The 22,321-nt window shown below is 38.4% G+C and overlaps 1 protein-coding gene across 1 annotated transcript in view; it reads left to right on the top strand.

Moving 5' to 3' along the window:
* Window positions 1-22,321, top strand: part of SSH2 (slingshot protein phosphatase 2) — a 239,943-nt gene that overhangs the window by 52,149 nt on the left and 165,473 nt on the right. Inside the window, 1 exon segment of the mRNA XM_040641086.1 lies at window positions 2,580-2,660. Within this exon segment, the coding sequence (XP_040497020.1) occupies window positions 2,580-2,660 (81 nt within the window).

Here is a 22,321-nt window from a genome sequence, read left to right as displayed (position 1 = left end):
AACTTTAGGAGTGCAAGTCATTACAGGACCTCCTTTTTATTTTTATTTTTTTTTAAAGATTTTATTTATTTATTTGACAGAGATAGAGACAGCCAGCAAGAGAGGGAACACAAGCAGGGGGAGTGGGAGAGGAAGAAGCAGGCTCATAGCAGAGGTGCCTGATGTGGGGCTCGATCCCATAACGTTGGGATCACGCCCTGAGCCGAAGGCAGACGCCTAACCGCTGTGCCACCCAGGCGCCCCAGGACCTCCTTTTTAGAAGCTATTTTAAAAGAGCTCATGTAAACATGCGGAAATATTTACAGGAATGAAAACTTTAAAATCTTAATTAGTGTAGTTTAGATTAATTGTATACACTGTGGCAGTGACAAGTGACTTGTTATCTGTTGTGATATGAGAATTTGGGAGAATTGAAAGCAGTTTTGATCTCTACCTTATTAATTCCTTCAGATATTTTGGGGTTTTTTTTATTATTATGCCTTCAGTTTTTCTGATATGACTTTTAGAAGTCTTCAAGTATTTTGTAACCTGATTTTTAAAAAACACAAATGGAAAGTAAATGTTTTTTCCCAGGGTGTCTGGGTGTCTCAGTTGGCTAAGGTTGATTTTGGCTCAGGTCTTGATCTCAGGGTCATGAAATCCCCTGTTGGGCTCCGAAACCAGCAGGGAGTCTTCTTGAGATTCCCCCACCCCCAAAATAAATAAATCTTAAAAAAAAAAAAAGTTCTTATTTTTCCCCCTCCAAAATGCAAGGTAGTGAGAAATAAAGAGATTTTGAATTTGCAGGATTTAAAAAGTGATTTTAAATATTTGGTTGTTTCTGTTTATTTTCTAAAAGAGGAAGAGGGAGGGATAATGGAAGATGAGATTTGGTTGTAAGAAGGAAGACCAAAGTAGGCAAAGTAGGGATAGGGTAGGAAAAAGTAAGAAGGAAATAAACCAGAAGAAGGCAATTACCAGGAATAGCGACTCTGAGCTTTACTTTCTTTGCACTCTAAAACTCTATCTCTGTGGGAATTCAGTGGGTTGAAACACAGTTTCAGCTTTGAAAAATCAAAGGAGTCAACTAGGATAGCCACAGAGTAGTCATATATGATTAAGTTCAGCCAGTAGTAGTAAGAAATTTTTTTGTCATTTATTTAAGAGCTTTATTGAGATATAATTGATAAACAAAAAACTGCATATAGTTAATATATACAATTTGGTGAGTTTGGACCTGTGAAACCATCACTATAACCATCACTAAACCTGTCTGTCACCTCCAAAAGTTTCCTTGTGCCTCTTTGCATTTTTTGTTGTTGTTGTTGTCTATTTGTTTTGCAATAAGAACATTTAACATGAGCCCTGCCCTCCTAACAAAAATTTTAAATGCACAATAGAGTATTGTTAACAGTAGGCACTATGTGACACAGCAGATCTCTATAACTTTTTCATCTTACAATACTGAAACTTCATACCCATTAAACAAAAATTCTCCATTTATTCCTCTCCCTTAGCCCCCTGGCAACCACCATTCTACTCTTTGCTACTGTGAGTTTGATTATTTTGGATACCTCAAATAAGTGGAATCATGTAGTATTCATCCTTCTGTGACTGGCTTTTTATTTTTTTCAGGCTGAATAATATTCCATTGTATGTATATATCACTTTTTCTTTAACCATTTGTCTATTGTTGGACATCTGGGTTGATTCCATTATCTTGACCATTGTAAATAATGCTGCAACAAACATCAGAGTACAGACATCTCTTCCAGATTCTGATTTCTGTTCTTTTGGATTTATACCCAGAAGTGGGATTGCTAGATAATATGATAGTGAGAAGTTTTGATGACATAAACCTCTACATCTCTATGTAGAGACAGCTCAGTTTCCAGCAGCTGTTACTCAAATAACAAACATTTGGATGAAACTTTATGGGTCAGAGTTGGAGCTTTTTTTCTTCTCTTTTGTGGTGTTGTTAGTCATAAGGGAAAAATACTCTTGTGTTACCAGCTAATTGTTTCACTTCTTTGTCTCCTGTCTTCTAGACAGATTCTGAAAAAGAGATTGGATAGTGGAAGAAAGGTTTTAAATTGTTTTCTGGCATCTGTCAGGGGGACTTAGGTAGGGTATATCTTTTGGCTTTTCTTATAAACACTTGTTAGCAGAGGGCTAATGAGGCTAGTGGTTAGATACCCCAGTCATGACCTATGTTATATTCTAAAGCCTGACTCTGAACAATCATATTAAATATGTACCTTTGGATATGAGGATGAATGAACACAAACCTACCCCATTCTGAGAAGTGTACAGGGTATGCACTATGAAGGGTTAGTAGCACCATCTTTACAGAAAAGGGACACCCCATTGCCCAAATTGGAAACCATAGAAAATGCTTCAGCTAATCAAACATTCCTCAATTTTCCAGTCACCTAACCAATCAACCTGTTGTCTTTATTCTCTCCAAAATAGCCATCACTAATCAGAATTGCAACTTCTCACCTATGAGCTAACATGACTCAGTGATTTCTGCTGGCTTTTCCCTCATGCTTATGGCCCCATTCATTTGGATCTCTGAAATGATTTTGTTTGTATTACAGAGCTCTCATTTGGAAGACAGTGAATCAGCAGTGTTACTTTGCTGTGAATGTGAAGAATCAGATATCTTTAGTGGTTCCAATGTACGTAGGTATATGTTTTTATACAGCCTTTGATATTTCAAGTGAAAGCTTTTGGGGTGAATTTGGCTCTTAAATGCAACTGAGATAGTGCCTATTATTTCATCTATTTGGCGTCACACAGCCAAATAGTCTCTGAAAGCAAATAAGTGACTTGGAACATGTGTCTATATAATGGTATATATGTATGCATAATAATCTCCACTCAAGGCATATCTATCTACAAAGTAGAGAAATGTTGTATCCTGGAACTTTAGAGTGAGTTCTCCCTCAATAAAGAATGATTGTTTTGTGGGTTTTTGCATTTTTTAAATTGTCAGTAGTTTCCTTTTCCCCATGGCAACTGCTTGGTATTGGTGCTGTCACTAGATATTTACTCCCCCATGTACACAGAACTAACACATCCTGGCTGTTGATAATGTTAAGCTAAATAATGTTATAATTACTGGGTCATTTCAAATGTGGAACTGTCTAACTACATTTCATGAGATGTTATAAATTTGTTTATCTCACCTGATCCCCAACATAATTGCTTAATTATTGCAAATTACCAATGCAATCAGGCTAAAGTTAGAAAAGGACTTAAACTGACTTTTTTTTTTTAAATGATTTTATTTACTTATACGAAAGGGAGAGCGTGAGAGCATGAGGAGGGTGGGCCGAGGGAGAGGAAGAGGGAGAAGCAGGCTCCCCACTGAGCAGGGAGCCTGATGTGGGGCTCTATCCCAGCTCATAACCTGAGCCGAAGGCAGATGTTCAACTGACTGAGCCACCCAGATACCCTTAAATTGACTTTAAAAATTTTTAAATATCTCTTCCAACAGGATAACTGCCTTTGCTAGCCATGGCTAAAACTAAGTTCTACAAACCATGATGATAAAATCTGGATTCTGTCCATTTCGGAATGTTTATTGTACATAGTAGGCACTCTATAAATATTGTTGAAGTTTCACCAATGGAAACTCTGTCTCTCAAAGTGAGCTGTGCCTCCTAAGTATATCACCATAGTACTGCCAGTTTGTAAACTGTCTTCTTTACTTCTCCATCATTGCACAAAGAAAGTGATCACTATTTCAGGACCTTATTCAACTATTACACTGACTTACCTGGTTGCACTTCATTCAGCATTTGATGATGAATGTGGAATGGCAGGAAGTTATTTTGACATGCTCATTCCCTAGTGGTTGAAAACATTAACTGAGGAATTCACAAGAACACTTATTTATTATCAACATTTTGCAGATGACAGACTGAGGTTGGAAAGGTTATATTCTTTGCCCAGTGTTGTGTGATAAGCAAGAGCAGTGCTGACGTGAGATCTCAGCTGCCTCCCATCAATGATCTCACTGTCAACAGGCCTCATCATCCTTGATGGAATGTATACCAAGGCTCTTCATGTAGTTTCCTCAAGGTGATTTTGCTCAGTCTGCATTGGCATCCTCTGGATCGGACCGGCTTATTTTTTGGCTCATTTTGCCTTCAAGAGACCAGTGCATGACAATCTATATGAAGGGTATTTTTATGAAGTTGTACACATGTGGGGAAAAGAGATGACTCTAGTTTTAATGGTTCTCTGAGAAACAATTAGTTGAGTATATGTATTTGCAGATTATTCTGGATTGCTTTATTTTATTGCCAGAGCTTTCATTCATTTAGGTCAGGTTTGTTGTCTTTTCCTCTTCATAAGGCAAAAGTGGTTAAACGTACTGGCTGGCTTTTAAAAAGTATTGGATTCTCCTGTTTTTTTTTTTTTTTTGCTTAGGGAGTACTTCCCATACTTTCCCCCCCCCCCTTTCCTCAGCTCCCCATCCCCACCCTCATGTTAAAGAAGATTAAAGAGCTCCTTCCCAGTGTGAAGGCTTAAACTTGAAAACAAAATTGTTTGGAGAGTAAACTGATTAAAATCCCCAGTTTGAATTTCTTCAAAGGAAATGGCATTGGATCTTGATAACTGAAGAAGTTAACTGTTATAAAGAAGAGCAGGAGATAAAGTCAATCGCTGAAGAACTTTCTCTTCAATCTCAGGATAGCAGAATTATGAACTTTGGTTGGCTGTATTCATTAATTCACTTACACATGTATTCATTCATTCATTCTGCAAGCATTGATTGACTATCATGTACTAATTACTGGGCCCAGGGCTATGGAGGTTAGGTATAACATATAGAATCTATCCTAACAGCAAACTTTTCAGCTATAGGATGAATGAGGTCTGAAGATCTAACATAAAACATGGTGACTATAGTTGATAACATTGCATTTTATTTTATTTTATTTTATTTTATTTTAAAGATTTTATTTATTTATGTGACAGAGAGACAGCCAGCGAGAGAGGGAACAGAGCAGGCGAGTGAGAGAGGAAGAAGCAGGCTCCCAGCAGAGGAGCCCAATGTGGGACTCGATCCCGGAACGCCGGGATCACGCCCTGAGCGGAAGGCAGACGCTTTAACGACTGCGCTACCCAGGCGCCCCAACATTGCATTTTATAATTGATATTGCTAAAAAAGCAGAACTTAAATGTTCTCACACACAAAGAGGATAAATACGTGAAGTGGTGACTATATAAACTAACCAGATGGGGGGGAATGTTTTCATAATGTATATGTATGTCGAATCACCATGATGTACACTTTAAAATCTTACAATTTCATTTGACAATTCCTCAATAAAGCTGAGGGTTTATTTTTAATTCTACCATTAGGAGAATTGTATACTCTATGCTTCAACAAGTTAGTTTTATGGATATTCATGGAAAGCCATGAAAAGGAGAGGAGAAAATCATTCATATGCAGTACATGGGGAGAAGAAAATAAATATGTGGATGAGTAGAAAGAAACTTGGCTAGAGGCAAAGAAGGGGTAGCTCTCTCTCTGGAAGAGGGCTGACTGCCTTAGATCTCCTTGGGCTTCCTTGGAAGAGAGGGGAGGAGTATAGAAAGGCTCTGCCTCTTCTCTGGTCCTAGTCAGCTTCTGCAGAACCAGATAAAGGGTGGAAGCAGCTTTTCGTTCCTTTTGCTATGCACAGGGTTGTTGGACGCCTCCATAATGGGAAAAGGGACTGTCTGCCCCGGAGCAGGGTTGATAATGTGACTGGCAAAGGTCACAGAGGAAGAAGATACTGGCCCTCGCTGCAGGAGTTTCACTTCGGCTTCAGATAAGAAAGAATGTAGGCAGTGACTAAAGCAGGTTGGGGTACTGGTGGCTGCAGTAGCCACTGAGACTCCTGAGAGTCCTCTCCACTCCCCATGCCCATACCTGCTGCGGTCCTGCCTAAAAGGAGAAAAAGCCCTGTGTGAGTGGAATGCCAATTATCATGTTTATGGGGGTTCAACTAGAAACAAGTAGTTTCAGGGGCGCCTGGATGGCTCAGCCGTTAAGCGTCTGCCTTCGGCTCAGGTATGATCCCAGGGTCCTGGGATGGAGCCCCACATCGGGCTCCCTGCTCGGCGGAAAGCCTGCTTTTCCCTCTCACACTTCCCTTGCTTGTGTTCCCTCTCTTGCTCTCTCTCTCTCTCTGTCAAATAAATAAATATATCTTTAAAAGGAAGGAAGGGAGGAGGGGAGAAAGAAAAGAAAGAAAGCGACAAGTAGTTTCATTACTATTGCAGGGTTCTATCTTCCCCAGCCTGGACGGTCAGGAAAATGCTTGTTACATTAGTTTATTTCTTCAAAATACAGCAATTTCTTTCTCTCCTTTCCCTGCTTGTCTGACCCAGTCCCACCCTACCAAACAGGAGGGACACGTGTAGGTGGTCATAGTACTTTTGTGGTCTATTTCATTCCTTTGCTTGGATATTAAATCCTTGTAGGGAATGCGTTTTCCTTCCATGCAATCAAAACAGCATTTTGTTTGATTAGCCCAGTGAGAGGAAGTAGTGTTAGCCTTTTGTTATTAAAGAAAGAATCAAATATGGAGAAGGCAGACAGAAAGGAAAATCTAAAATGTAAGAATTATTTGGTTTAACATGCTTTACATTTTCATTTTATTTTTTAATTAAATTCAATTAGCCAACATATAGTATAGCATTGGTTTTTGATGTAGTGTTCAGTGATTCATTAGTTGTGTATAACTAACCCAGTGCTCTTTGCATTTTTAAACTGTATATTTGTATTCTTTTCTAGGGCAGGACAGGTGTCTCAGAACATAGTAGTATCCTTCTAGATGGCAACTTCCGTGGAAGTTTTCATGTGTAGTCATTTTGTGGAGTGGGAGAATGGCTTTGGAGAGAGAGAATGTTTTAACCTCACTAAGTTTAAGATAAAGGATTTAAGAATTATAAGAAGTTTTTAGTGTTATGATAAGCCCTAATTCAAAGCCTGCTATTGAGTAGCCAGACTATGGATTGAAAATAGAAGGGACTTTAATCTTTAGAATTCTTCTGAAGCATCCTGTTTTTCTTGTATATTTTAAGTCTTGGAATGTGGTATATGGGATGATCAAAACAATGAATGATTTATTAGCTCAGAAAGTAAAACTATATTTAAATGGGGGGAAACTGCTATTGTCGTTAAATCTACTTCTGTAAGACTAGAGATTGTGAGCAGACACACACAACTGTGTGTTGTGGGTAAACCTACAGATATGGCGATAACCTAAGTAGTTGGCTGGAAGGTGGTGAAGGTGTGTAGGCCGACAGTATGTGCATCTGGTCGTTTCTGAGGATCTGTATTTACCTTCTTTCATCCAGCTCTTAGTACTGTATTTTTTCCTTTTTACAGGCTCATTTGCAGAGATATCATTTCACTGGACAACATACACAAATATAAAAAGGAAAAAAATGAAAATTTGTTGCTAAGGAGATGTGAGTTTTATTATGAGTTCCAAATGACCAGTTAGCCAACAGCAAACAGCTGTCCCACCAGAGTTTAGGATTATTTGAATTGTTTCTGCATCGCCTCCGCTGCATAGTAGACCAATTACTGGCTAGGGCACCTGGTCAGAGAACAGGATAAGTGTTGCCGGTGGCAAAAAACATAGTTTCACCATGAACGGTATTCCTATTTTTCCCTTTGGAGGAAGTCTGATCTAAATGAATAAACTGTTTTGTTTTGTTTTGTTTTGTTTTTGCAAATGAAACTGCAAGTAAAATTTAAAACAGAGTAGATAAAAATGTGTAGATTATAGATATTTCAGAGCTGACCAAAAGAAGGTAAACATTGCATTGGAGTATAAAATATTTCTATTTTACGTGAACTAGGTTTAAAATGAATGAAAAAAGTACAAACACAGAATGTAGAAATTACAAAGGACAACGTATCAACTTATCATGAAACAGGTTGCAAGTATAGAGTATAAAATACAATGAAATATTTTCCAAAGATGACCCACCCACAAAACAATTACATTAAAATAATGTACACATTTAAACAGATGTCCCACGACCACCACACGTGAATAGCTTCACTAATCATTAAAAAAAAAAAAATCACTGCTTTCTCTGGAAAAGAAGAGCACACCATAAGCAGAAGGAATTCGAACAAGAATTAACAAAAGATTATCACTGCTATGAGTAAATGAGTGATGTGGAATGACTTCTGTAATTGTGGTCACCATTACTGAAGAAATGACACAGAGGATCTACCTCCTGTGATGTCAAACGTATTTTTCTTTGTTCCAGAATAAGATACAATCAGAAAGCATAGCTCAACTATTTTATCTTAGAATAACAAATGAGAAATAATTTTCAACTTTTCTTTTTAAAAATCTTACCATCTTGAGTGACTTATCTGAGGGAAAATGAGATTTGTAGTAATCTTGGGTATACAGAGGCTATTTTAAGAATTACCCTTATCATTTAACTCAGTAGTTCTCATTGCATTTGCACATTAAAATCACCTGGTGACCTATTAAAATAATTTAATAAGAGTATCACCCAGTCCAGTTAAATCAGGTTCTCAGTGAGTGGGACCCAGGTATAGGTATTTTTTTTTAGTGGTCCCAGGATTATTCTAATGTGAATGAGGGATTAAGAACCACTGTTTTAACTCTAGCTATGCTAATTTTTACACCTCCTGAATCAGAGCTCCAATCTGCAACGTCTGTACCATTTGTTTCCTTGAAGAATGGACAAAATAAGACACTGGCTAGAATCCTAAGAATTGACTTTGCAACTCAGTTACAATGCATTTAACTTTTATTCAGTGAAATTCCTTGGCTAGGCTTCTGTTAAAAGAAGAGCAAGATCCAAATCCTCAGTGAACCTGTGTCAATTAAGGGCCAGGTTTTCCATGAAGTTATAAAGACTTATTCTTCCTGTGTCAGTACCACTAGGAGCTAGCATAAAGACAAAGTATTAAAGACCACTTTTAGACGTTGTATATTATACATTTATTGAAATAAAATATATATACAGAGAAGTGCACTTATCTTGCACTTTTATGTATATCTTGATGAATTTTCACACACATCAAGAAACTGTGTAACCTATACCTAGATCAAGAAATGGAATATTACCACTCCCCTCCACCAATTCCCCCTTCTGCTAACACCCCTTTTCTCCCTTTTAGTCACTATTCACCTTCCCAGCCATCATCACTCTCAACCCCCAAGGTAACCACTATCGTGAATTCTTGACCATATGATTTTGATGTGAGCGTGAGGCTATGCTCTTTAGATGACCTCTTTGACCCCCAGAATCAGGGCTCAGCATCATGTAATAAAGAGCTCAGGTGCAAGGTTCAGACAACCGGGGTCAGAGTCCCAGCTCCACCACTTCCAGGCTTTGTGACTTTACTTCTCTAAGCCTCACTTCCCCATCTATAAAATGGGGATAATAATAATAGCTGTCTCAGAGAGTTGTTAGAATTAAATGAGGTGATTTATGTAAGGTATTTAGAGGGCCTGGCACATTTTCTATGCTACGTAGGGAGCAGGGGCAGATGTAGGATTCCCTGGTGTCACCATCTCTTCCATAGAGTCAGGACAGTGCCACTGTTGTCTATGGGTACAATGTAAGTTTATGGTCCAGCTCTGTAGGAGAGGAGGAGGAAAAAATAGACATCTTGACCATCTTTCCTTTTCTTCACCATCCTTTATTTGCCTTGTGGCATGAGTAAGTTGTGGCCACTTCTAAAATATATTATTTAGGGGTGCCTGGTGGCACACTTGGTTAAGCCTCTGACTCTTGGTTTCAGCTCAGGTCATCGCAGTGTTGTGAGATTGAACCCTGCATTGGGCTCCATGCTCAGTGCGAAATCTACTTAAGACTCTCTCTGCCCCTCCCCGCTGCACACGCTCTCTCTCTCATAAATAAATCTTTAAAAAATAAATAAAATGTATTATTTAAATTTGTAAAATGATCATTGAAGGGCCAGAAATGTTCTCTTATACATCCTTGTATTCTCCACAGTGCCTACCATAGTCATTTGCAAGTTGCACATATTTAACGCCTCAGGTAATGGAATCTAAAAATGATGCTTCAGGGGCGCCTGGGTAGTGCAGTCGTTAAGCGCCTGCCTTTGGCCCAGGGCGTGATCCCGGCGTTGCGGGATCGAGTCCCACATCGGGCTCCTCCGCTGGGAGCCTGCTTCTTCCTCTCCCACTCCCCTGCTGTGTTCCCTCTCTCGCTGGCTGTCTCTCTGTCACATAAATAAATAAAATCTTTAAAAAAAATAAAATAAAATAAAAATGATGCTTCAGATACACCATGCTTTCCCCTGCACTGGATTTATATTGGTTCAGCTTCTGGTCCTTCTTTTGACCAGAGACATATTTTGGAGATATTTGGCACAAGGGTACAGAATGTAGCAGTGAAACAATTGCAAGCAGACACCAAGAGGTTGGCCTAATTTATAAGATCAACCAAATAAAAGCTCCGACTAGCTGAATTATCCTGCTTTCATCATCTGAGGCAGGGCCTGTTCAGGTGTACTTATCCCTTGTTTTGGTTTAGGAAAGCAAGAAAATCAGAAGATGGCATGACTTGTAGGTTTTTTCATTAATAAAATTATACAGACTTTTTTAAGATTGTAGTTTGGAGATAATTTACCCTTTGAAAGGTGAGCAAGACAATTTTTTAGCGCTTATTATTTGCCAGATATTCTAGGTGATTTTCATTCAAGTTAGTGTTGAATCCAAGTCTTTGAGGTTAAGTACTTTTAGTATTTTCCGTTTAAAGCTGAGGAAACAGAGGCTTGCCTAAGGTATGTGACCACGCTGGTAATGACAGCCGAGTCTGCCTGACACTCTGTTTGAGCTTTTATCCTTATGCTGGATTGCCTTTGCCCTTGAATGGAATATTGTTATTCTGGTGCTAGGAGGTCAGGGGCAAATGGAATAGTGGTTCTCAGCTCTGTGTTTGCACCAGAATAATCTGTGGAGCTTTTTAAACATAGACTCAAATCTCACCTTAGCAACTTTCTCATTCAGTGGGTCTTGGACATCTTTACTCTTTACCAACGTCCATAGGTGGTACTTCATGCAGCCAAAGTTGAGAATCGTGGTTCTTAGAAATTCTCTAGGGAGGAATTATAAGATTACAGATCTGGGGACATCTGAAGACTGAACTGGGATAGACACACTGTTGACAGAAGTTTAGGGAAAGAGGAGGAGATAGCTTAATAACAAGTTCATGTTTCAAGAAGTAAGATAGTACATATCATCAGAAATTGGATATATCAGTGGAATATTTTATAGCCACATTAATTCTCCGTTCTTTCTCTGAATTTCTGGAGTGTCATTGTTGTATTCAAGCACAGTCCTCTCAAACCCTTACTTACTCAGTGGTTAGGGTGAAGTCCTAGTGAATTTGCAGTTTCATACTATTAGGCAAGAACTGCTAATCCTGGGGAGAGCAGAGGTGGCCCTGATTAAGACAAATGTCATGGGAGAGTTGTAAATTTAACAAATTCTTAATCTTAATGGAGCCTATCTTCTGAGTTCCTCCTAATGCCTCTTGGTGTTTTTTTTTTTGTAATTTTACAGTGTACTTTGGCAGTAGAGAAGGGTTAGTAACTTTTCGTTTCATTTTGAAGTTAGGAAAATTGAGCTACAAAGGCCATGACTTGCTGAGAACTATAACTAAAATAATGGCTAACATTTGGTGAACACTAACTGTGTTCCTGGTTCTGTAGTAAATGTTTTTACATGTATTATCTCATATTACATCTCTGATGTGAATAATGTTTTAGGGATAATTAAACTGAGCTCATTTATTCTACAGTTATTTGAGTCTACTCTGTGGCAGGTACCATACTAGACAGTGAGTATCCAGTGGTGAGCAAACCAAACCCCATCCCTAATGGAACTTACAGGGGAACACACGTAATAAAAAACAAATAAGTATTCAATTATAAAATGTATTAGTGCAATGAAAACTATAAATGGGGAAATAATAATAATAACAAGGCAGAATAGCCATGTAGATAAAGGATGGTCAGGAAGGACCTCTCTAACATGGTGATATTTTAGTTCAGAATAATTCAGGGATTTGTTTAGTGTCACACATCTGGTAAGTGGTGAAGTTCAACTCTGGTTTCCAAGGCTCTGCTCACCAAACTATACTGCCTGTCAGACATGTGCTTGGAATCTACCCCAGGCTTGTGACTCTCCTGTCTGGTCTGACAAGCATTCCTATGGTGACACTCACTGTACCAAATTTCCAGGAGCGTCATAAAACGTATGATTATGAAATTATAATAATAATTCTTTTCTCCTAAAATGCTTCTTTAAAGAGAGCCCTAGGAGGCAGCAAGGAGAAAGGGGTAGCAAAAAGTATTACAAGCAATATATGAATTTCAGCAAATGAGAGAGAGGCATAGCCCCAAAGAATCTGAAAATCTCTGCTATAACTGTATTAGGTACATTTGTATGAGGAAGTGCTCTCTTGGCATGCATGGGCTGGAACTGGATTTTCCACTTTGAATCAACATCTTATTTCCTGGCCTTACGTGAACTTAAAGAACTTGAAGGGCTGATCTAGGAGCCAGGCAGAAGACATCTAAAGGAAAAAGCTGACTGAGAAATGTTACGTGGTGGCTAGAACCTCAAGATATTTGGAAAGAATGTTAGAAGGAAGGGACTCTGGTCTTGGGAAGGGAAAGAACGAACTGAACGGTGAAATACAGCCTTGAATTTAAATGCTGCTGTCTTCTTTTGACTCTACTACAATGCTTAATTTGCCAAGTTACTTTCTCAGGATTTTCCAGCAGAATCCTCTGAATTCCCCCTTTGCTCCAGAAGAATTTGTCCACTTACTCTTTTTCCTCCCAGGAAATAACAGCAATTCTTAGACTGGTCAGATTCTGTAGAAGTGCGATGTAAGTTTTTAAACCCTGGATCATGAGCCTAACTGTAGATATGAATAGTGATAGTATAAATTTATGTTTGGAAAACATCTGTGCATGATCTTCATGTATACATCTTAACTTGGTGTTTATATTGGTGGTGATTATATATAAATACTGGTGATCTGACAGTTCGGTCAAAAGTTATAATAGTGTCCGAACTCTTTGACATAGAAATCTAATTCTTGAAAACTTCTTCTAAAGAAATTATTTAAAAAGGAAAGTATATTGGGGCACCTGGGAGGCTCAGTCAGTTGAGCATCTGCCTTCGGCTCCGGTCATGATCTCAGGGCCCTGGTATCGAGCCCCGCATCAGGTTCCCTGCTTAGTGGGGAGCCTGCTTCTCCCTCTCCCTCTGTTCCCCGGCTCCTGCTCTCTCTGTTTCTCTATCTTAAATAAATAAAAGCTTTAAAAAAATAAAATAAGTAAAAAGAAAAATATGGTACTAAAATTTTAGCAAATATATTTAATAATAGGAGAAAGGGAATGGTTAAGTAAACTATGGTAATATTAACTCTGAAGCAATTAGACACAAAACCCAGAGACCATAAAAGAAAACATTGATAAATTCAAATAGATAAAGCCAAAAATTCTACATTAAAAGATCCTATAAACAAAGTCACAAGACAACACATTGGAAAAAGATCTTTAACACGTATGATAGTTAATTTCTATAATACATAATGTGTTCTACAATTTTTTTAAAGATCAGAAGCATAACAATGTGCAAAAGAAATTAACAGACTTTCACAGCTATGCAAGTGGCTCTTCACCATACGAAAAAGCATTCAGTAGTCCTCATAACCAATACCATTATTTACCCATCAGATTGGCAAAGATCAAAATAATGTAATATTGTATTGGTAGGGACAGAGGGGAAGCAACAATGCTATATTTTGTTGGTGGACTGTAAATTAAAATGACCTCCATGGAGGACATTTTGGAAATATCTGTCAAAATTCTGTATGTCCATAGCATTTGTTCTAGAAATTTCATTAGGAATTTATCCTCCAGAAATTTTCCTATATATGTGAAATTTCATATATTCAAGGATATTCATCACAAAATCACTTGTAATAGTAAAAAATTAAAAATATCCTAGATGTCCATCAAGATATTTCCATGAGTTAATACGGAATTATCTCCTATTGTTAAAATACCAACAGGGTGCCTGGGTGGCTCAATTGGTTAAGCAGCTGACTCTTGATTTCTGCTCAGGTCATGATCTCAGGGTCCTGGGATCGAGCTCTGAGTTGGGCTCCACACTCAGCAGGGAGTCTGCTTAAGGATTGCCTCGCTCTCTCTCTCCCTCTCTTTGCCCCTTCCCTCTTTCTTTCTCTCTCTCCAAAAAAAAAAAAAAAAAAAAAAAAAAAACAAAAAACCCAAGATGCAAAGCAGTATGGGTGTGTCATTTGTATGAAAAAAAAATAGAGGAAAAAGAATATATTTAGATCTCTAAATATGCCTAGATTGTATCTGGTAATAAATATAAAAATTAAAAAGAGCAGTGGTCTTTAGGGAGAAGAACTTGTTGGCTCAGAGAACAGATGTGAGATGGAGACTTATTTAATGTTTGTCGTATTGTCCTTTTTCAAATTGTGTACCATGTGCATTTGTTACCTCCTTTTAAAGAATACTAAAATAGGGCACCTAGGTGGCTCAGTTGGTTAAGCGACTGCCTTTGGCTCAGGTCATGATCCTGGAGTCGCAAGATCAAGTCCAGAATTGGGCTTCCTGCTCAGCAGGGAGTCTGCTTCTCCTTCTGACCCTCCCCCTTCTCATCTCTCTGTCTCTCTCTCTCATTCTCTCCCTCGCTCAAATAATAAATAAAATCTTTTAAAAATAAAAAAATAAAAATAAATTTAAAATACTAAAATAATTAAAAAGAGAGGTAGAACGGAATTTCGTAGTCACCATTCATTCATTCCACAAATATTATTATAAAAGAAAGAAGACAATTCCTTTCCTTAAATGCCCACAGCCTAGAAAAAGACATATCTAAATAAGATTATTAAAATATAGTGTGAGTGCAATAATGGAGTAGATATGTGTGCTAGGTACAGTGTGGCACAAGAAGAGAATAATCCTTTCCTTGCTTGATATGACAAGTTTAAAAATGAACAAAATTTGGGGTGCCTGGCTGGCTCAGTCGGTGGATTTATGCGACTCTTGATCTCAGGGTTGTAAGTTCAAACCCCATGTTGGGTGTAGAGATTACTTAAAAATAAAACAATCTTTTAAAATAAAATAAAAATGAACAAAATTTACATGTATACTCTGATTATAACTACGTAAAAATATATAAATAAATAACAAAAAGAAGAATTAAATCACACAGAAGAGGCCTTAAATATAAAGAGTTTCATTCAAATGGTGAGGATATGAAGGGCTTTTGGAATATCACAGTTGTCTTAGTCATATTTTAAAGACAGTGGGTTTTTTTAATTTACTTTAGATTTTTAAAAATCAAGTAATCCAGTAAGCCAGGGTCTCTAGAGTCTCTTACTTGTAGTCTTAAAGATGAGAGGATAGGAAATACTGTATTTGCCCTAAATTAATATATGGGATAAAAAGACTCTTAACCATAATCACCTCTCTACTTTTCATCCATTTAATCCCGAATCTCTCCAGGCTACTGTGAAGAGCCTTGGAACTAATTAGCGTACAGGTTTTATCTGTGGAAGTGCTCAGTGATCTTCATGAGGGGCAGGGGTGTCTTTTCAATGTTTGGTATATAACATTTTTTGTTGTTATTGTTGTTGTTTTCCCTTCTCAAAGAGCTTCTTTAACACTAACAGACCTTCACCAGGGCCGTTTTTAGATGTCTTAAAAGTGAGCAACAGAGCATCCAGGACTATATTAAGCACTTCTGGCACTCAGAATTTATGGCCTTTCCTGTTATGAGCTACATATAACAAGTAAATACCAATTAAAAGCCACTGGAACATAATCAAATATGATGTTGCTGTGTCATAATAATTTAAATTCTACCATGTAAGTTAGGTCCAGGTCTCATGATCAGCTCCATCTCTCATTAAGTTATATTTTAAAACACTACTGTTTCATTTCCTTCTTCATTCATTTCCTTCTCCATTTCCTCTGGTCTGGTTGTATGGCTGGACCTTGAACTATTGGCTTAATGTGAAGCAGCACTAGGCACAGTACCAAAAGTGGAGCAGAACTGGCCTTGGTACTTCCTTCACTGACTATAGTCACACTTCCTTGCCTGACCCCTGTGCCTTAAGGGCATGACTTTAGTTTCCATTTCTTGTGTCTATGGTTACCTTTCACTCATTATTCTTTCAGCCAACAAATATGTATAGAGTACCTCCTGTGTGCTAGACACTGTGCTGGTTGCAGGGCTATAGTGATGCATTAGACAAATATGGTTCCTTCCTTTGAAACTTAAATTCTAGTAGAAAAAGTGGCATTAAACAGCTAATTATGCACTGAATTTTTAAATTATAATTGTGATGGATTCTGAAAAGAGGAAAGTACACCATACTATGAGAATCTAACAGGCGGGAACCTGACCTCCTTAAGGGTTAGTGGTCAAAAGAGGGTTTCCTTGGAGAACTAGTGTTTTGAGTTGTGCCTGAAAGATGAGTCAAAGCCAACTAGAGAGTTGGGTGGAGAGGGTGGGGAAGGAAATATTTACATGTCAGGAAACCTATGGCATATTCAAGGAACCAAAAAAAGACCAGTAAAGTTGGAACATAGAAAATAAGGGAGGAAATAATGCAAGATGATGCTAGTGAGGTCAGCAAAGGCCAGTCAGTAAAGACTCTTGTAAGCTAAATTAAGGATCTCAGTCTTATTCCCTAGACAGTAAGAAGCCATTGAAGAGTTCAGCTGGGGAGTGAACCAGTTAACATTTTTAAAAGATCTGCCTGGCTGTAATCTAGAGAATGTACAGAAAAACAAAGCCCCGGCTGTCTATGGCTTTTTGTTTTTCTGTGATTTGATTTCATTAACTCATTTGTTGGGGAATGGAGCTCTTAATAAGAGGAAAGTTGACAAAAAGTCAGTATGGTGTGGTGGTGAAGAGTGTATGACCCTGGATAAGTTACTTTCCATCTCTGTAAGTCTCAATTTTCTCATCTGAAAAATGGAGAAAATAAACAGTATGCCTGCCTTGTGGGGTTATTGTGAAGATTAAATGAGATAATGTCTGCTAACACTTAGATTAAGGCCTGGCATATTATAAACCTATAAACTGTTAGCCACTGTTACAATTTAACAGTCTCACAAAAGGTTCATCTGTTCCTCTGAGCACCACCCACTTTTGGTGGTCCATGGAGTAATTTTCCATCCAAAAGTCACATATGGACTTGCCTATAGCTATCACTATTGGACTTTAGGAATCTGGCCTAGTCAACCGGTAAGGAAACATAATGCTTATGGTTTACTTTTACAAATGTCATTTGAAGATGATGGAAATGGAGGATGAGGAATGGTTGTTCGCTTTAACCCTAGCTATGGTTTTTCTTTGAAGCTGGCTTTTCACAAATAACGGTGATAGGGTCTGACACAGGCAACTCGACAGAATGTAGTTAGTTGCTTGGAAACATCTGTATTTCTTTGTTTCCCACAATGCTAGGTAACTAATATGTGTAATTAGACTGCTGAGCAAAGCTTCAGGTTGATCAAGGTTAATTGTTGACAGTATTTGAGATGTTAATAATGTCTCCCCCAAAACGGCTTTTCCAAAATAGATTGTTCCAGCTCCACAAAAGAATTAAATGCCATTGATTTCTTCATTCAGTGAGATGTAATTCTAGGGCCTGGAAACTGGGATCTTCCAGTTTAATATTTTATAAGAAATCAGTACACAGAAAATGCATTTTCTTTTCACTTTAAAGTTTGCCGTATCACATGGTCATAGAAATTCTCACTGCCTGACTTTTGCTATCTTTAGCCTGCTCTCTAAAATTATACATTTCTGCCTATGATCCATTTTGTGGAACCAGGGAGAGGGGCTAAAGCATGTCATCTTTCATAAGAGTCCTGGGGAGTTTGGGGTAGATGGGAATCTATTCTAAAAATTTGCAGTGAATTCAGACCCTGCCCAGAAAGTCTTTGTTTTGTGTTTAAATTTGTCTTCTAGCTTGAGAACATAAGAGGGCAAGATTTTGAAGGGAGTTTTGTTGCCAAGTGGTACAAAAGAAAAAATTTAACATTTCTTATGTAGTCAATGAGAGTTCACTGCAATCAAGTTTACTTACTGAATTTGTCAGAGACTTCCTGTGGTGAGATGGTTCACAGATGGTGAATAATTCCATTTTAAAAATGAAAGTGAGCTTTGTGTCTTTTTCCTTCCCTTGTCCAACATGATGGCTCCACCTGCATAGCTGTTTTTTCTGTTGCTCTGTGCTCTAAGGAAAGACCCAAAAGCGTCGGCTAAATTGTTCTGGCAGAGGAAAGGGTTGAGTGAGAAAGGGTTGGCCAAAAACAGGGCCCTTACCAGCTGTTGCAGGAAGATAAACAGAGGATTTACTATATGTAACTACCTTCTTTAAAATTATTAACTGCATTATATAACATTACTACTAAAACCTAAAGTAGTGTGGGCTTATGTTGATCTAGAAAAATGTTCATGTACAGATGCTGTAACCATGTTGATTTTTTTAGTGTTCTCTTTCATTCTGTTTTGCTTTTCTTTTTCATTGTTTTGTGTTTGTCCTGCTCAGCTTCAAGAAGCTACACTGAGGAATGTACCAAGTCACAATGTGTATTACCTGGCACTTCCTGGGAGCCAAGCATTTTATTTCTGTAGAAATTCGGTTACCCAAATTTTGGAAGAATAACAATGAGAAAACCGTTTATTTTATTGCTGTTGACTATTAATTAAAATAAGAAAGGAAATTAATCCTTACACTTTTTTATCAACCACTTAGTATGTGCCACACACTGTTCTGAATGCCCTAGGTATATCTGTGAACCAAACCAAAAAGCACTGCCCTATAAAGCTTACCGTCTGATGCCTAACCATTTCACCTTCTGCCTCTGCCAAGAGAAACGCTGGGTTCAAATCCTAGTACAACTATGTTATCTGTCACCTTAGGAAGTCACTTCCCTTCTTTCACTCTCTTACTTGTAAGCTTAGTAATCGTGTTATTCATTTGGGTATCTCAGAAATCATCCATTGCATTGGTTGTATAAGAGGAAATGTCCTTGTTAACTGCTTGGATTTACATACACTCAGAGGAGCCTTACGCAAAATAACTTAAAGAAATTTTGTCCCAGGATTTACCTGTATACGTTCCCTGGTATGTTTTTGCAATGGATCTGGCTTAACATCAGCAATAATTTGTAGTATGAAAGCCAAGACCACATGAGTTTATGTTTATAGAATCTAATCTCACATATGTCATCACAGTTGAGGAGAATGATGAAGGAAATGAAATAACCGAGTTCTCTGGGTAGATAGCTGCTGCTTATTTGGTATGGTCTGCTTTCCTTTTGGGAGCTTGTCTGTTCTGCTCTGCACGATTCTGGTGGTGCTGACCCTTGGCCCTGCTTTTCTACCACAAGGACAGCCATCTGTCCGTAGATCCATGTCAGGCTGGTCAATACCCATTTTCCCCAGATTCCATGGTGGATTTAGAGTAGCATATGACTCAAGCAGGGCCAATCAGGGTCATGTTAAGAGATAGATACAGGGGCGCCTGGTGGGCTCTCTGTTCCCTGCTCAGTGGGAAGCCTGCTTCTCTCTCCCACTCCCCCTGCGTCTGGTGGGCTCCCTGCTCCCTGCTCAGTGGGAAGCCTGCTTCTCTCTCCCACTCCCCCTGCTTGTGTTTGCCCTCTCGCTGTCTCTCTCTCTGTCAAATAAATAAATAAAATCTTTAAAAAAAGAGAGAGAGATACAGATGCTTGTGGTAAAAATGATTAAGTTCTTTTTTCTGGACTCTGATTAAGAGGATGATATATGCTTGGTGTGGTTGGTGGTCATCTTACTACCACGTGGAGACAGTCTGCCTAAGATTAAGAAGAAAGCAGAGTCCAAAGAGAAACAGGGGAAGATAGAAACCTAAGTCATTGCATTTCTGCATCTCCCCTCCCTTAGATTTACCGGTTATGTGCACCACTACCTACTACGTTTGTTTTTCTTTTTTTTTTTTCTCTTTTTTTTTTTTTTAATTATATTATGTTAGTCACCATACAGTACATCCCCGGTTTCCGATGTAAGGCTCAATGATTCATTAGTTGCATACAACACCCAGTGCACCATGCAATACGTGCCCTCCTTACTACCCATCAGCAGCCTATCCCATTCCCCCACCCCCCTCCCCTCTGAGGCCCTCAGTTTGTTTCTCATAGTCCATAGTCTCTCATGTTTCATTCCCCCTTCTGTACGTTTGTTTTTCTTAAGTCAGATTGCTTGTAACCAAAAGCATCTTGTATAATACAGTATCCTTACGTATTATTGATAGTCATTTGTGTTTGCTAATATTTCTGGTTCTTCTTATTCCAGATAATGGTGAGATTATACTTCCTTTGGAGTTGGGAATGCTCATTGACAAAGCATGTGACTGCTTTGGCAAATGAATTTGTGACTTTTGTCACTCCTAAGAGGAAGGCTTTAAGTCTTGAGAGCTGATGCATGATTCGTTATATTCTATTCTCCCTGCCATAGTGACCAGTCACTGGTGAGTGAGGGTAACATGGAGTAAAATCTCCACTAATCTAAGGTGGACATGTAGCATAAATGAGAAACTGTTACTATTTTAAGCCACTAAGACTTTGATGCTATATGTTATTACAGTCCATCTGATTTGATATTTGTATGGAATACATTTTTCTATGTTAAAATTTTCTAAGTATTTCAGGTGAAGAAATATTTTGGTATAACATCTAAAAACACTAATGTCCACAGAATGAGATTATTAAAATATTTAGTATACATAATTATTCTAGTTTAATATTAACCTACATGCTAGAAGTAAACAGCAGTGTTTCCTCGTTTACCATACAGGAATTAAATCTGCTTTTAGGACTGTGACCTCCGACCAAATTATAGTTGCCTTGTTGCATAATATATGGCAGGACAAAGTCTATAATGACAGATGTTTAAAACTCAGACACTATGTAAGCACTCTGGCCTTGCCCATGACAACTTCTCTTATGTGGCCTGAGCAGTGGGTATCTCCCTTAACCAGGCCTTGCTTTCTGAAAACGGAGAAACCAGACAAGTAGGAGGAAATGGTTTAAGGACAGATTGAACAAAAGCCTGATTTGCAACCATGTAGACTCAGTATGGAAGCCTCGAAAGGAACAGAAGCCTTGGCAGATAACCATCAAGGAAGCTGCAGTAGTTACAAAGTGAGTGTGTGATATAGGCAGCAATGAGCTCTGTGGACGTGAACATCTTTGAGTCATGCCTTTTTGAGGCAATGCCATTTGTTCATGCCACATAAAACATGCCCCAGTCCTAGACTTTAAAGGCAGTTGTATAAAATTTTTTCACCAAAATATTGGGGAATATTTTACTGTAAGAAAAAATTACACACATTTGTCTATTTATTTATTGTAATCTTCAGTATCTGTGTTGGACTCTCCAGCTTGTGTGAAAGGCAACATATTCTCACAGGCAGAGCACACTGGGTTATTTTTCTACCTGTAAGATGGAAATAAAAATTTTTTCCCTTTCAGGGTGTCTGGGTGGCTCAGTGGGTTAAGCGGCCAACTTTTGATTTCTGCTCAGGTCATGATCTCAGAGTTGTGAGATCAAGCCTTGTGTGTGGCTCCCCGCTAGGCATGGCACCTGCTTAAGATTCTCTCTCTCCCTCTTACCCTACCCCTCTCCCCTCCAAGATAATAATAATAATAATAATAATAATAATAGTAATAGTAATTTTTTCCTTTTCTTACCTCTCCTTGATTGTGCACATGGGAAAAGGGGGTAAATAATTTTATTGTATTTGTCAGGGGATGCCTGGGTGGCTCATCGATTAAGCATCTGCCTTTGACTCAGGTCATGATCCCAAGGTCCTGGGATTGAGTCCCGCATCAGGGTTCCTTGCTCAGTGGGGAGCCTGCTTCTCCCTCTGCCTGCTGCTCCCCCTGCTTGTGCTCTCTCTCTCTCTCTCTGACAAATAAATAAAATCTTTTTAAAAAGTAATGTATTTGTCAGGATTCTTTGTTGAGAGTAAATAGAAACTGGCTTAAGTAGGAAAATAAAGGTTACTTATTGTTGAAAATAAAATTATTTGTTGTTTCATTAGCAGCCAGTCAGAGGATGCCATCCCTTTGCCAGTGGTCGGATTAAACATGAGCCTGTGATCCAGTTCAAAGCAGTGAGATGAGAGGGGAAGTTGGAGGAGGTGGGGGTGCAAGAGGCTTCTGGGACGATTTTCCTTGTACTTAAGAGACACAGGGAAA

Source organism: Ursus maritimus, unplaced genomic scaffold (genome assembly GCF_017311325.1).
Source record: "Ursus maritimus isolate PB19 unplaced genomic scaffold, ASM1731132v1 scaffold_24, whole genome shotgun sequence".
Lineage (NCBI taxonomy): Eukaryota > Metazoa > Chordata > Mammalia > Carnivora > Ursidae > Ursus > Ursus maritimus.
The sequence above is the reverse complement of the archived record's forward strand: the minus strand, read 5'-3'. Positions and strand labels throughout refer to the sequence as shown.